Here is a 16,268-nt window from a genome sequence, read left to right on the forward strand (position 1 = left end):
GAGAAGGCTTAATTTGGACCCTTACTTGGCTAAATAAATCCAATGGCCAGATCCAGTCTATTCTATCTCTAAAAACTGTTCCCACAATAGTATATAGTGAACAAAGTCAAAACAAAGAGCAGAACAACGTTAGTAAACACAAATGCTGAGCGCAAGGGCAATTTGCTTAAGACTTCTCAGGAGAGGAAAAGTAAATTGAGGAACATTTGGTGGAACAAGCCCCTTTCCACCAGCCTATAAAACTTACTTCTGCAGGTTTTCTTGTCTGGATTCAGGGTAAAGCCTTTCAGACAGCGGCAGGCATAGGAATTGTCAGTGTTGACGCATTCATGCTGGCATCCGTGACCAGGAGAGGCACAGTAGTCTATCTCTGGAAGGAAAGAAAGAAAGAAAAGAGAACATAAGAACACAAAGCAATACAGCTAACATAAGGATGTCCTGTCTTCATTATCTCCTAAGTGGGTAGAATGTCGGCCTCAAAGACTGAGGTCATTGCAGGTGCCAGTGGCTCATGCCTGTAATCCTAGCTACTCAGGAGGCTGAAATATGAAGATCAAAGTTCAAAGCCAATCCAAGCAGGAAAGCCTGTGAGATTCTCTTTTTGATGAACCACCAAAAAAGTGTGAAATGAAGCTGTGTCTCAAGTGGAAGAGCACTAGCCCTGAGCAAAAAGAGTTCAGGGATAGTGCCCAGAACCAGAGTTCAAGCCCTAGGATAGCGCCCCCCTCCCCTAAAAAAAAAAAGAGACTTAGACCAGGAAAAGATGTTTGAAAAAAAGCTATTTACTTGTACAGGGATGCTGTCTCCCTGGAAGAACATCTTTTCGATGCCTTGCAAAATGTTTATGCAACAAACAAATCTGTGAACATGCTGTCTTTGTTTTGGTTCCCGCAAGAGCCACTAAAATGAAAATTGGATGGCGCCTGCTAGTCTACAGGCTGAGAAGAGAGCATTAAGGTTCCATAAGACTTAGGCCAATTAAGATGATTAAACCTTCCCTAAATCAAACTGTAAGCCACTGAAGTTCCTCACATACCAAGCAAACAGTGAAATATAAAATCATATCCTAAAAATTAGAAAGCATAGTCAGATACTAGTGGCTCATGCTTATAATCCTAGCTAAGGCTGAGATCTGAGGATCACAGTTCAAAGCCAGCCAGGCAGGAAAGTCCATGAGACTTTTATCTCTAATTAACCACCAGAAAACCAGAAGTGGTGCTGTAGGTCAAAGTGGTAGAGTGCTAGCCTGGACCAAAAGAGCTTAGGGACAGTGTCCAGGCCCTGAGTTCCAGCCCCATAATTAATAAAAGTAAAAAAATTAGAAGACATGGGATAGAAAGACACAAATATTCTGACTTTAATAACTCCTATTTTTAAAGTCCTTAGTGCACTTTGCTGACATAAATAGTATTTTCTATCTTATGAGCATTTTCTATCAGTCTCCACAGAAATAGAGGGACAAAGGGTGAACAAATACAACTGTGGCACTCACTAGACACTGATGAAAATGAACTCTACAACTTGTGGGTGGGGACAGGCGGGAAAGACTGGGAGACAGTGAGGGAAAGTTGACACTGTCCAAAAAGAAATGTACTCTCTACTTGACTCATGTTAACTGTAGCCCTCTGTGCATCACCTTTATAATATCAATAAAAAGGTATATACAGAAAAAAAGATTCACAGTCTCCTCTATGTCTATGTAGTGGATTAAGGCCTCTCTACCTTTCTAATACAAAAAATCCTGAACACCTAAAAGTATTCTTTCTGAGGCTTGGTTTGAGAGTAAAAGTCTTGGAACCATATGGATCCAGATTTCTACTTGTAGGTATAAACCCCAAACACCTGAACACAGGCACTTGAATAGATATTTGCTGCCTGTGTTCATAGTAGTAGCATTACTAACAGCCAAGAATACTTGTAAGTAAAATGTCCATGGATAAAGCAAATGTGCCATACATATAACATGGAATATCAGTTAGCCTTAAAGAAGGAAATTCTGCCACATGCTGCAATACTGATGAACCCTGGAGGCAGTCACAAAAGGGCAAATACTGTAACTTTTGCTTATATGAATTACTCTACGATAGTCAAATTCACAGACACAGAAAAAGGAGGAGGGTTGCCAGGGACTGGCATGTGTGTAGATGTCAGGGAAAAGGGAGTTGGAATAATAAGGTCAGGGCTTCTGTTTGGGATGATGTAAAAAGTTCCAAGATGGATGGAGGTGATGGCTGTCTAACAAGGGGCTGGTACTTACTGCTGATGAACTGCATACTTAAGAGTTTCATGGTACAGATCTTTAGCTCAGTGAAAAATCTCACCAACACTTGGAGAGCTGATGGCAGCCATATGCTTCCATCCTCCTTCTAGAAAATGTTCACATTGGGTTGGACAGATGGCTTTAGCAGGAAGCCAAAGATGTAACTCCTCTGAACAACTAATGTACTGTTTACCAAATGAACACCAGAAAGCTGAAACATGTTTATCCGTGGGGAAGGAAGGGGTAATAGGAATGGATGGAAGGGAGGAAGGGTGAACAAATGTAGTACATTATATTCAACATATATTATTATAAAAGATGAACTATGTAATTGAGGGTAGGGACAGGAGAGGGAAACTGGAGGAAGAGAAATGTAGGGGTGACATTGATCAAGAAACACTATACTGATAACCCAACTTAGGGAATTGTAACCCCTTTGTAAACTACTTGATAATGACAAAAAGATGCATTTAAAAAAAAATAACACTTATATATTTTAAATTATATTACTCACTTAGACCCATAGAACTCAATTATGTACATTTGGGCCTAATCATAAATTAATCATATTTGACTTATTCCACTGACCCTTTCAGATAATAATTGCACAATTCTTAATGGGATTAGCTTTCAAATATACTTTTGGTTAAGCGTAGAGAATGAACTGTAAGGAACGGAGTGTCTTTTAAATTATTTTTTTGGAAGTGTATAAGAAATGGGACCAAAAAAAGGCAGGGGCTTCAACATGTTAACAGGGGGCGGGCTGCCTTGGCTGGAAGTTGTACTGTCTTGGTAATTGCTAGCAGGGAGGCTCTGTGGTTCTCAGCTTCCATCTCCACCCCGTGCTTCTGTCCTTGTCAAAAGTCCCTTTTTAAGCCAGGCGCAGGTGGCTCACACCTGTAATCCTAACCACTCAGGAGGCTGAGATCTGAGGATCTCGGTTTAAAGCCAGCCCGGGCAGGAAAGTTCATGAGACTCTTATCTCCAATAAACAACCAGAAAACCAGAAGTGGCACTGGGGCTCAAGTGGTAGAGTGCTTGCCTTGAGCTCAAGAGCTGAGGGATAGAGCCCAGGCCTAGAGTTCAAGCCCCATGACTGACAAAACAAAACAAAAAGAAGTCCCCTTTTTTGGTTTGGTACATAGCTGGAACTCTGTGCCTGGGAAAAGTTCCTATTTCTCAGTTTGTTTTCCCCTCCCTCCATTGCTCCTTTTTTTCCTTCCTTCATTCCTTTCCTCCCCCTTCTCCTCCCTCCCTCCTTCCCTTCCTCTCTCTCTCTTTTTTCTTTTCTTTTTTTGCCTGGTCTGAGGCTTGAATTCATGGCCTAGGTTGCTGTCCCTGAGCTTTTTTGTTCAAGGCTAGCACTCCAGCACTTCAGCCAGCTCTACTTCTGGGTTTTGTTTGTTTTTCAAGGGGGGTGTTTGTTTTGGTGGTTAATTGGAGATAGTGAGTCTCATGGACTATCCTGTCCAGGCTGACTTCAAACTGGGATCCTCAGACCTTAGCCTCTTGAGTAGCTAGGATAACAGGCATGAGCCACTGGCACCCAGCTTGCTTGCTTTTCTTCCTTCCTTCCTTCCTTCCTTCCTTCCTTCCTTTCTTTTTTTCTTTCTTCCTTTCTTCCAGCTTTCTTTCTTTAATAATTAATTAAATTTGTTTGAGCTGCAACTTTTTTCTTGTTATTATAAAGATAATATACAAAGGGGTTACAGTTACTTAAGTCAAGTAAAGAGCACATTTCTTTTTGGACAGTGTCATCCCTCTCCCCCAACTCCCCCAGTTTTCCCCTCCTGTCCCCACTCACAAATTGCAGAGTTCATTTTCAACATAGTGTCTAGTGAATACCACTACTGCATTTGTTCACCTTTTTGTTCCTCCATTTCTATGACTTTCTTTTTAAAATATTTTTTTCTTTTTGCCAGTATAGGGCTTGAACTTAGAGCCTTGTACTATCATTTATCTTTTTCACTCAAAGCTGGTGATCTGCTACCTGAACCACAGCTCCATTTCTAGCTTTTTGTTGGGTAATTGGCAATAAGAGTCTCATAGACTTTTCTCTGCAGGATCTGAGCTACCTGAATAGCTAGGATTACAGATGTGAGCCACAGTACTCAGCTAATTTTCAGTTCTTTTTTTTTTTTGGAGTTTGAATTCAGGGTCTGGGCACTGTCCCTTAGCTTTCTCTCTCAAGCCTGGCATGCTACCACTTGAGCCACAGCTCCACATTCAACTTTTTAGTGATTAATTAGAGATGAGAATCTCATGGACTTTCCTGCCTAGGCTGGCTTCAAACTTCAATCCTCAGACCTCAGCCTCCTGTGTAGTTCGAATTATAGGTATAAGCCACCAGCATCATGGTTATTTCTCAGTTGTTTTTTTTGGATCTGGTCATGGGGCCTGAACTCAGGGCCTGGGCACTGTCCCTCAGCTCTTCAGCTCAAGGCTAGCACTCTACCACTTGAGCCACAGCGCCACTTCCGGCTTTTTTTCTTTTTGCTTATGTGGTGCTGGGGAATCGAACCCAGGGCCTCAGGCATGCAAGGCAAGCGTTCTACCACTGAGCCACCTTCCCAGCCCCATTTCTCAGTTCTTTTTCTCATCCCTGCCACCGATTCACAGTATTTGAGTGCCTCAGTTCTTGCCTTACTTCCTCGCTCACAACTTTCTATGTATGTAGAGCATCTGGTCTCTTGTCAGCTTACTTCCAGGTCTGGGTCCTTTCTGCCCGCCCTGGTACCAGAGGAAGGCATTCCTTCTAGGGGAGGAGCTACGGACCCAGACCCCTCAGCTTTCCCTGCACTCTGCTCGGCCCATGCAGTGGGGGCAGCCAGATTCTGACAGGGCCCAAAGATAGCTGAACTACTGGCACTCAGCCCAGCTGGTGAGACCTCCCAGCTGGAGGAGTCCTGGCCTGACTCCCAGCCAAACCTCCTCTCCTGGGCCCTGTGCCGCTGTATCTACTTCCACCATCGAACTCCAGGACTCAGAGTTCCTCCTTGCCTACAGCATCTTCAGATTTGGAATTCTGTACTACACAAGGAATTCATGGATAGGAGACACTGGGCCATAGTGGAAGGAGATGGTGCAGATCTAGGAAATAGACCTGGGGTTGGAAATCAGGGACTGGCTCCTATAGTCTGGACAGCATGGTGCTTCCCTCCATTCCTTACTCCACTGAGGCAGGACTTCTACCTCTTCTCGTCTGACTTGTCTCCTGCCCTTAATTCCTATCACACTGTGGGCCATCACATGACTGTGTCTTGAGTATTGTATGCATCAGCAAGCTTAGCCCAGCATGTGGCATATGTTCAATAAAGACTAAAAGTCTTTAAAGCCAGTATCTTTTTCTTAAGAAAAAACAAGAACTTAGTACCAGTCAGTTTGCCAAATGTTTTCTATGAATTACCTCATTTAGATAACTAGGCAATGCTGTAGAGAGTGTTATTGTTTATAATTGGGGAAACTCAGGCATAAAATAACTTGTCCAGGATCACTCAGGGAAAGGCATAGGTGGTGGGATTTGACATGAGAGCACAAGGTCTGTCTTGGCAGGGAGAACTGGCTCATCAGCTCAACAACCACAGAGCCCCGGCCACAACCAAGCCAGGCTGCTGTCTCATCGTTCACAGTGTTCAGAGGGAAGGGAGGCTGGGAACAGAGCTGTCCACACATGCGCCTATTCTCTCCATCCACAAACCAGACAACCACGAACCAGTTCCGTGCTGGGCACAGCGAACTAAACTCCCCCTCTGGCTTCTATCTGGCGCGTCTCTCCTTCTCCAGAAGTCTCACCTCATTCTTCCTTGCAAGCCAATGTCTCCTCCTTCAAGATCCAGCCAAGGTCTTTGCCCCAGGGACTTTGCTCCCTTCATTTCTACTAGCTCATAGTTGAAGCTCCAGATATGTGTGTGCTTATGGCTAATTACACCCTTTAGTCTTAACATACAGCACCTGCTTCCAGCTCTGGCATTTATATGCTGTTGATATTAAGAGATTAATGTATAAGAGATAAGTTTGTGTCTTATAAGCTCACTCTTAAAAAAAAAAAAGTCTGTAAGCAGGGCACCAGTGGCTTGTAATCCCAGCTACTCAGGAGGCTGAGTTCAAATCTAGCCAGGGCAGGAAAGTCTGTGAGATTCTTACCTCCAATTAACCACCAGAGAACTGGAAGTGGCGCTGTGGTTAAGTGTTAGAGCTCTCACCTTGAGCCCAGGCCCACAGTTAAAGCCCACGACCCTCCCCGCCCCCCACCCCCAAAAGTCCATAATTGTATCCTGCTTCATATAATAGATTAATTTTATTTATTTATTTCTTGCCAGTCCTGGGGCTTGAACTAAGGCCTGGGCACTGTCCCTGAGCTTCTTCTGCTCAAGGCTAGCACTCTAGCACTTGAGCCATAGTACCACTTTCAGCTTTTTCTATGTATATGGTACTGTGGAATTGAACCCAGGGCTTCATGCATGCTGGGCAAGCACTCTACCACCAAGCCCCATTCACAGCCCTCAATTTTATTTTTTAATGGATGAATTTTAAAAAGAATGAAGGCACATAAAGTTTTTGTGAATCCAAATCCTGTTTTTCATCAATGTATGTTTGAGATGCTTTATCATATTCAAAATTGCTATAAAAAACCATGGGCCCTAATAGCTAAAGAATAAGCTCTGCCCGAGGCAGAGCAGTAACCCACACACAGCTCCTAACATGCTCCTGCACACTTGTATATTTTTAAAAGCATGCTTGATGTCCTCTTGTAAAACCAGTAATCACCTTTAATGTATAGATTTTCATGCTCCAATTTTATAAACTAAAATTAATTTTGGTCTTTATATGTATAGTTAAGATCAAATAGAAAAAAATAACTCAGCTGTGCACTGGCGGCTCCCGCCTATAATCCCAGCTACTCAGGAGGCTAAGATCTGAGGATTGCAATACAAGGCCAGCTTGGGCAGGAAAGTCCATGAGACTCTTATCTCCACATAAGCAACAACAACAAAAAGCAAGAAATAGAGCTGGGGCTCAAGTGGTAGAGTGCTAGCCTTGAGCAAAGGAAAAGGTCAGGGATAGCACACAGGCCTTCAGTTAAACCAAAATCAAATCATTTACTGCAACATGCCATCTATCTCTTTTTACCCCTTCTCCCTGAAGGAAACCACGTTCAGTTCTTTTGGGCTCAGCAATTTTCTGTTCCTTGTGCAGTCAGAGTTGGAACCCTCAAGCCACAAAGCTTCAGTGAAAATACTCCTCAGGCCAGGTTAAAAACGACAGCCAGCAGCAGGAAGGAAAGTGGTCTGACAGTCAGCACACTCAGCTCAGTGGCTTCGAGAAGAAGCTGCCCACATGTGGTCTCCAACAGTGATTCTTTCATCAAATATCTGGTTCAGTGATGTTGAATCAGCGTAGGCTGCGGTTTTAGGGCTATTTAGAAAGCCCTGATACAGAAGGAAGGGGAGCAGAAGGTATCAGATCCCTGTGACATAATGCTAAGCTAATCTGCCTGGGATTTCCATAGCCACATTCCTCTATGGCCAGTCCTAAGTGCGTGCGTGCACACACACACACACACACACACACACACACACACACACACGTGCACGCGCACATGCATGCGCACTTGTCTGTGTGTGTGTGTGTGCGCCCCTGAGTGTATGCACATGTGCCACTTACTTGTGCAGGACTTTTCATCTGGATTAAGAGCAAATCCTTGGCGGCAGCGGCACAAGTAGGAGTTATCAGCATTTACACATTCATGTTCACACCCATGGTTTTCCGAGGCACAGTAGTCCACAGCTGCAGAAAAAAACATAATCAATGTGCAATTAGTAACACAGAGACAAAAGGATTCTGGAAGTATGGAAGTACTCTTACAACACTTATATCACTATTAATATTATTGCACCCTCAAAAGTATGGATAAATGTTGGTGCTTTGTATGTCCCTCCCCCATGGCATAACCCCTGTTTTCACTGTATTTGATGTCGGTATAATTTGTGGAAGGGAAGGGAAAAAACAAATTGTTTAAATAGGGATTCAGGTGGACCCACTGCAACAATGAGATGTACAAGTTGTTATGTCAAAAAACAAACTTTACAATTTAGGCTGGGGGTAGGGGGGTTGGGGAGTGGGGGGGGGAGTGGGTTGTGGGTTGTGGGGAGTGGGGTGGTATGTGGGGGGGGCTGGGAGGGGAAACAAAAGAGGAGGCAACGACGCTTAATAAGAAATGTACTCATTACCTTGCCCATGTAATTGTAACCCCTCTGTACAGTATTTTCATAATAAAAAATAATAATAAAAGTATGGATAAATGAATATGAACTCAAGGTCCCTGAAAAAAAAAAGCAACTGGCTGAAGAATATAAAGTCAAGAATATATAAACAGCTGGGCACCAGTGTCTCACACCTAAAATCCTAGCTACTGAGAAGACTGAGATTTGAGGATCAAGGTTCAAAGCCAGCCTGGGCAGGAATGTCCATGAGGCTCTTATCTCCAATTAACCACCAGAAAACTGGTGCTGTGGCTCAAGTGGTAGAACACTGGCCTTGAGCTAAAGAGCTGAGGACAGCACCCAGGCCCAGAGTTCAGGCCCCAAGACCAGAGTGAAGTAAGCCAGGCGCAAAGAAACATAGGTCTCATGGTTTCCCTTATTTGCAATAACTAGTATATGTCTGAGACAAGCAGAAAAGGTCAGATAAGCTGATGTTAGGTGAAATGAACCCCAAGATAAGGACTCAAATGTCTTTTCTTTCATGCGATTGTTTCTAACATATTTATAAGATTATTTCTTTGTTGCTTTGTATGTCCCTCCCCCATGGTATAACCCCTGCTTTCACTGTATTTGATGTTGGTATAATTTGTAGAGGGGAAGGGAAAAAAACAAATCGTTTAAATAGGGATACAAGTGGACCCATTGCAACAATGAGATGTACAAGTTGTTTTGTGGAAAAATGAACTTTACAACTTTGGCCCAGGAGGGAGGAAGAGAGATGGAAAGGGAGGGGAAGGGGAAATGAAGGAGGAGGCAACAATGCTTGATAAGAAATGTACTCATGCTGGGCACTGGTGGCTCACGCCTGTAATCCTAGCTACTCAGGAGGCTGAGATCTGAGGATTTCGGTTCAAAGCCAGCCCGGACAGGAAAGTCCGTGAGATTCTAATCTCCAATAAACCTCTAGAAAACTGGAAGTGGTGCTGTGGCTCAAGAGGTAGAGTGCTAGCCTTGAGCTGAAGAGCTGAGGGACAGCGCCCAGGCCCAGAGTTCAGGCCCCACGACCGGAGGCCCCCCCCCAAAAAAAAAAGAAGAAAAAAAAAGATATATAAACAACTGTAATCCAAAGTTAAAGAAATGCAAATTAACATGATTACAAAGCACATATATCTATTAAACTTACAAAAATAAAGAGGAGATAAACCCGAGTTGCTGAGGGTAGAGCTCAGGAGGCTCTGGGTTCATCCCTAGTACCACACAACAAACAAACAAAAACCAAGCAAATAAAAAAATAAAACAACAACAACAATGAAAAACACCACTGAGCCTAGTGCCAGTGGCTCACACCTGTAATCCTATCTACTCAGGAGGCTGAGATCTAAAGATTGTGGTTCAAAGCCAGCCTAGACAGGTAAGTCCATGAGACTCTTATCTCTAATAAACTACTCAAAAAAAAGCCAGAAGTGGTGTTGTGTCTCAAGTGGTAGAGCACTCTCCTTAAGCAAAACAAGCTCGGGGACAGTGCCCAGGCCCAGGCCCAGCAATAAATAAATAAATACACTAGTTACTTAATTAATTAATGATAAAATCCAGAGAAAAAGAGGAGGTAAGCCTAGCATGCCATGTGGATCTAATGCCTCCTGCTCCCATTCTTCCTGCATCAGGCCTTTCTAAATAGTCCTAAAACCACAGCCTACTCTGAGGACTCTGGCATAAGCATGGCTAAGGATGGCACCGTCATAAACTGAGATGGAGACTGTGCAGCTAAAGCAGGTTTGTGGGTGAAGACCAGGAGTTCCACTGTGACATTAGACCAACATTAATGATGTCAATGACATGACTGCAAACAGGAAAACAGATAAAAATCAAACCTGAAAGTCCATGCAGATGTACAACTTTTTTTTTTTTTTTTGTCTGTCATGGGGCTTAAACTCTGTCTAGGCCTGGGTGCTGTCCCTCAGCTCTTCAGCTCAAGGCAAGCACTCTACCACTTGAACCACAGCGCCATTTCCCATTTTCTGGTGGTTAATTGGAGATGAGAGTCTCATGGATGGTCCTGCCTGGGCTGGCTTTGAACTGTGATCCTCAGATTTCAGCCTCCTGAGTAGCTAGGATTACAGGCATGAGCCACCGGCACCCAGCCCCAGATGTACAACTTTTAAAAAGAAAATTGTGTATGGAGAAAATAGTGACAAATTTAATATACTAATTAAAAGACGCAATGGGAAAAGCTAAAATTTATTAAAGGGTTATAGTCTGTGCTATGTTTCTGCTTTTGCTCTCAAGCTTTATGTTTAAATTCCAAGTGTGGTGGCACACAACAGCAATCAATAAACTTGGGAGGCTGAGGCAAGAGGATTTTGAGTTTGGGGCCAGCCTGGGATAGCGAGACTGTCTCAAAAAGAAAGTTTTGTCTGAGTGCTGATGACTCCCACCTATAATCCTAGCTACTCAAGAAGCTGAGATCTGAGGATCAAGGTTCAGAGCATCTTAGGCAAGAAAGTCTATGAGGCTTCTCCTCCCCACCCCCCACCCCCCCCCGCAATTCCTGGGGCTTGAACAGCCTGGGCACTCCCTGAGCCTCTCTGTGCTCAAGGCTAGCACTCTACCACTTGAGCCACATCACCAATTCTGGCTTTTTCCATGCTTCATGCATGGAAGGCAAGCACTCTACCATTAAGCCACCTTCCGTGTCCCTGAGACTCTTATCTCCAATTAACCATCCAAAAAAAAAAAACCGCCAGAAATGGAGCTGTGGCTCAGGTGGTAGAGTACTGGCCTTGAGCAAAAAAGATTAGGGACAGCACCTAAGTCCTCCATTCAAGTCCTAGGATTGCCACTCCCATTAAAAAAGTTTCGGTTAAAAAAAAAAAAAAAAAATATATATATATATATAGGGCTGGGAAGGTGGCTCAGTGGTAGAGTGCTTGCCTTGCATGCATGAGGCCCTGGGTTTGATTCCTCAGCTACACATAAGCAGAAAAAAAAACCCCGGAAGTTGCGCTGTGGCTCAAGTGGTAGAGCGCTAGCCTTGAGGTGAAGAGCTGAGGACAGGCCCAGATTTCAGGCCCCACGACCAGACCCCCCCCCAAAAAAAATATATGTATATACATATATATATATATATATATATATATATTTACCTCTCTAAACAGTCTAACAGTACCTAATATTTGTAGGTTGAATACATAAGTTGCTATGGTGGGAATAAGATACTCATATTGTCTGAAGGCCTCAATGTCATGGGATATTAGCCATTGTTGAACTAATTCAATACTTTAATTGAACTAGCAGCAAATCCTTCTAAAAGTTCATTTCCCAACTCTTAAGAATGAATGAGACATTATTGGACAGATGAATGGCGAGGTTGAGGACACAGAAATGAAGGAACAGCAAGCCCCAACACAGCCCTCAATCTGTATGTCAGGAGTTGATCTGGCTTTGTCAGCTGTTGGAAATCCCCACCTTCAACTTCTTCCCCCTGGGGCTTGACTACCATCTTGAAAACTTCCCATGGTCTAATGAGAGTGTCAGGTGGGACTATCTCTGGCCACTCACATTTTAGTGTCCTGTCCGAGAAAGGAGTTGCTAGTCTGACTTGCAACTTCTTCAGAGTTGATGGTGTTACAATGACGAGTGGTCAGGTCATTAACCAAAAAGACAGAAACCCTGATTCTACTTCTCTCTCAAACTTCTCTTTTATCTCATGTAGTGGAATTTCTAAACCCAGCAATTTCTATCCCTCAGAGTGACAACCCATAATTATGCTGGCCCATAATTTAGATTGGAGAGAAGTCAAAGGTTTTGCTTAAGCATCAAATTGAAGCCACCCGTTCAGAGCTCACCTTTCCTTTGAATGCTCTAAAATATCCAATAGTGGCCTGTGTATTTAAAAGAAAGGTTGTACATGTTTTTTTGTTGTTGTTTTGGGTTTGCTTTGAAATCAGGGCCTTGGAGCCAGCCTTGAGCCTTTCTCTCATAACTCGCACTATTGCTCTATTGAGCAATTTACTTGAGCAAAAAAGATTAGGGACAGCACCCAGATCCTGAGTTCAAGTCCTAGGATTGCCACTCCTATAAAAAAAAAGTTTCAGTTAAATGTGTGTGTGTGTGTGTGTGTATTCACCTCTCTAAACAGCACTATTGGGCTTTTTTCTGGTTAACTGGAGATAAGAGTTTCACAGACTTTCCTGCCTGAGCTGGCTTACAACCATGATCCTCAGATCTTAGGCATAAGCCACTTATGTTCAGCCATTTATGTCCATTAAATACAAATAATTAAAGTAGGTTTGCATATGTTGATTTTCAGGGTCTCCCCCTCAATAACATTTTCTATGAATCAGCCATTTTCCCAGGTCATTATGGCTTCTCCTGGCCTTTGATTCTCATGCTGGTTTTGTTCTTTGTGTGCACAGCACTCTGAATTGAGGAGAAAGGCAAGGTTCAAGCATTTCTGGGTCTAAGACACTGGCTTATAAAATTCAATAGTAATACATCCCTCTACTATAGCTCAGGGCCAGGCCACTGGGGACATGAGCTAAGATCTGCAGTGTAGCATCAGGATGTGGAAGAACCAATTTCCTAGCATGTGAACCTTAAGGTGTTTTTAAGGCCTTGGGAAATTCTAATCTATTCAGCTCTGACATCCTTTGCCAAATGTCTTGAGTTCATTGCATAATTTTCTTGGTTGCAAAATTGTGAAAAAGAGGCAAAAGTTAGGGGGCAGATGTATGGAAGTAACCTGAGGGTATAAGTCAGCAATGCCTCTATTGTTGCAAGTCTGCATCTCCTTCAGCAAAACCCTCTCCCAGTCATTTTTGCCTGACATTTCTTCATACTCCTTCACAAATGGAAAGAGCACAGTAATGCCCTGGCAGTCACCCCAGATCACAAAGTACTAAGATCCCAGAGTCGGAAGTCAGTCTTGCCATGGTCAGCCTCTGTCCAAAGAGTGAGAAATCATTCAGCTGTCTTCAAGGATAAAAGATACTTGGTTCAAGGTAATAAAAAAACAAGATTGACATTTCTACTTACAATCTGCTCACATTCAAAGGATTTCTCAGCAGGGATCAATCTGTAGAAACAGCTATTTTTTTTATTTTTTATTTTTTTGCCAGTCATGGGGCCTGAACTCTGGGCCTGGGCACTGTCCCTCAGCTCTTCAGCTCAAGACTAGCGCTCTACCACTTGAGCCACAGTGCCACTTCTGGCTTTTTCTGCATATGCGGTGCTGAGGAATTGAACCCAGGGCCTCATGCATGCAAGGCAAGTGCTCTACCACTGAGCCACCTTCCCAGCCTGAAACAGCTATTTTAAAGAGTAACATTTGGATTTTAAAGCTTGTTAATAATAAAGTAAAAAAAAAAGATGCATTGTTTCAAGAAACTAAAGAGTCAATTTAGTTGCTGAGCATATGTTAGAAACACCCATGGAGTCAGACTTACCAAATCTCTCCTTCCCATGGAATGAATGCATTCATGTCAGACTGAAAAACTCAAGAGAGCCATGGCTCACACCTATAATCATAGCTCCGCAGAAAGCTGAGGATTGTAGTTCAAAGGCAGCCCAGACAGGAAATTCCATGAGACTCTTATCTCCAATTAACTACCAAAAAGTTGAGTTTGCAGGTGTGGTTCAAGTGGTAAAGCACTAGACTTGAAAATTTTTTTAAAAAATCTCAGAGACAACACCCAGACCCCAAGTTCAAGTCCTAGTACTGGCACAAAAACAAACAAAACAAAATTAAACAAAAAAAACTCAGAGAAGATGTGTTATGGATTTTTATAACAAAGGAGAGTGGTATGGGATGAGTTACACCCTCCCCAATACCTGAAAATGTAACTGTATATGAGGACGGGGTGTCCACAGAGGATATTAAAGTAAAATGAGTTTGTTAATAGTAAAACTGGTACTCTACCACTTGAGCCATACCTTCAGGTCAGCATTTTACTGGTTAACTGGAGATGGAGATTCAGACTTATCTGCTTGGACTGGCTTTAAACCATAAAGCTCTGTTCTCAGTCTCTTGAGTAGCTAGGATTGCAGCTGTGAGCCACTAGCACCCAGCTTCCTTTTATTTTTCCTTCTGGCCATACTAAGGTTTGAACTCAGGACCTTGCAGTAGCTAGAGAGGTACTTTACTACTGAGCCATGCCTCCAGCTCTGTGGTTTGCTGGTTATCCCTGCTTAGCTGTGTACTTGGGCCATCATTCACCTATCTTAGGGTTCCCATCATAGCTAGGATAACAGGCATGTGCCACTGTACCCAGATGTGGGTTTAGAAAGAGACTCATGAACTTTTCTTCATGGGCTGGCTTTGAACCACAATCCTTCTGTTCTCAGCCTTCCAAGTAGCTATGATTACAAAAATGAACCAATGGTACCCGGACTGAACTTTTAAAATTGAATAGTTTAGACCTACTATGTCTACTTTTTTTTTTTTAACCACCCACTCTCTATGTGCCATTACCCTTTATGTGATCTTTCCAATCACTTTTCTGGGTCACTATCAACAGCTTCCTGGATGTCTTTGTGTCCTTCATGTTTGGTAGAACATATGGCGAGAGTTTAGAGGTGTTTGCTGAAGTGAATCAATTATTCAGCCCTATGGCTTTTGCTCCAAGTTCTATTCCCTTTGGCCTTGTGGAAACATGACATTGCTGTCATGTTGGGGCTGTGTTTTCTGCTTGTTCTGACATGTTCATTTAGCCTTGCCTAAAAATTCCCCTTGCCTAAAAAATGATTCTTTCTAAAATCTCTTTCTGCCTCCATTCTCTCACCGATCAATCAGACCTGCCTGCACTGCTTCCTGAAGCTCACCCTAGGCCCTCCTCACAAGGGCCCAGGGTCCTTACTCAATAGCTCCCAACATTTCTATCCACTTAACAACTGGGAAGGCAAAGAGAGGATCACAACAAAAGCACCATGAGTTCAGCTAATAAATGCTTTGAAGTGGAAATGGTGTCTTAATCTAGACAGCTGCGCCCTTGATGGTCACTAGGACCTGTCATTGAACTGGCCCAATGCAAGGAAGACTTGCCAATAACTTGAAGCATCTCACAGCATCCTTGTCCAACATTGAGTGAAACTCATGAGCTATATTTAAGTCAGGCCATCTCATATATGTGCTCCAAATTTGAAGAAAATCCACGCAGCAATATGATAACAGACATTTATGTATACATAGATTACCTGAACCGCTGACTTCAATCAAAAATGAAGTTCAGGGCCAGGCATGGTAGGTCACACATGTAATCCCAACTACCTGGGAGGGGCCAATAGTAGGATCACAGTCTGAGGCCCATCGAGGCAAAAGTGCAAGACCCTATTTGAAAAATAAAACTAAATGCAAAGGGACAGGTGACATGTCTCAAGCAACAGAGCACTTGCCTACCAAGCTCAAGGCCTGGAGTTCAATCCTCAGTACTGCCAAAAACAAGTTCAATGTTCCCATAACTATACCAAGGAATAGAGAGCACTTTGTTGAAACCCAAAGGAGAACTGCTGTGTATGTGGGAGGTAAATAACCCCCTTTTCTGCTTCCTCAGCCACCTGTCCTCCTTTACTAAGAAGGCGAGAGGATACTCACCCACACACCTTTTCCCGTCCTCAGCCAGGGTGTAGCCACTGTAGCACTGGCAGACAAAGGAGCCAGGCACATTCACACAGAGCTGCTCGCAGGCATGGTCCTCTGTGGCACATAAATCCTGGACTGGGGCAAAATTGCATCATTAGAACACAGCTCTAGAGAAGCTTCTGCAGCACTTGCTAAAGTAACTTGCAAAAATATTTTAACTCTTAATATG

At 43.2% G+C, this 16,268-nt stretch overlaps 1 protein-coding gene across 5 annotated transcripts in view; it reads right to left on the reverse strand.

Moving 5' to 3' along the window:
- Matn2 (matrilin 2) overlaps positions 1–16,268 on the reverse strand; it is a 127,970-nt gene that overhangs the window by 34,822 nt on the left and 76,880 nt on the right. For 4 of the 5 annotated variants that reach the window (XM_042673201.1, XM_042673199.1, XM_042673197.1 and 1 more), the window contains exons 5-7: positions 16,052–16,174; positions 7,925–8,047; positions 248–370 (exon numbers count right to left, since the gene is read on the reverse strand). In XM_042673201.1, the coding sequence (XP_042529135.1) occupies positions 248–370; positions 7,925–8,047; positions 16,052–16,174 (369 nt within the window). The remainder of the gene's footprint in view (positions 1–247; positions 371–7,924; positions 8,048–16,051; positions 16,175–16,268) is intronic. The other variant, XM_042673198.1, reaches the window with a different exon arrangement.

This window comes from Dipodomys spectabilis, unplaced genomic scaffold (assembly GCF_019054845.1).
Source record: "Dipodomys spectabilis isolate Male_0828 unplaced genomic scaffold, ASM1905484v1 ptg000783l, whole genome shotgun sequence".
Taxonomy (NCBI): Eukaryota; Metazoa; Chordata; class Mammalia; order Rodentia; family Heteromyidae; genus Dipodomys; species Dipodomys spectabilis.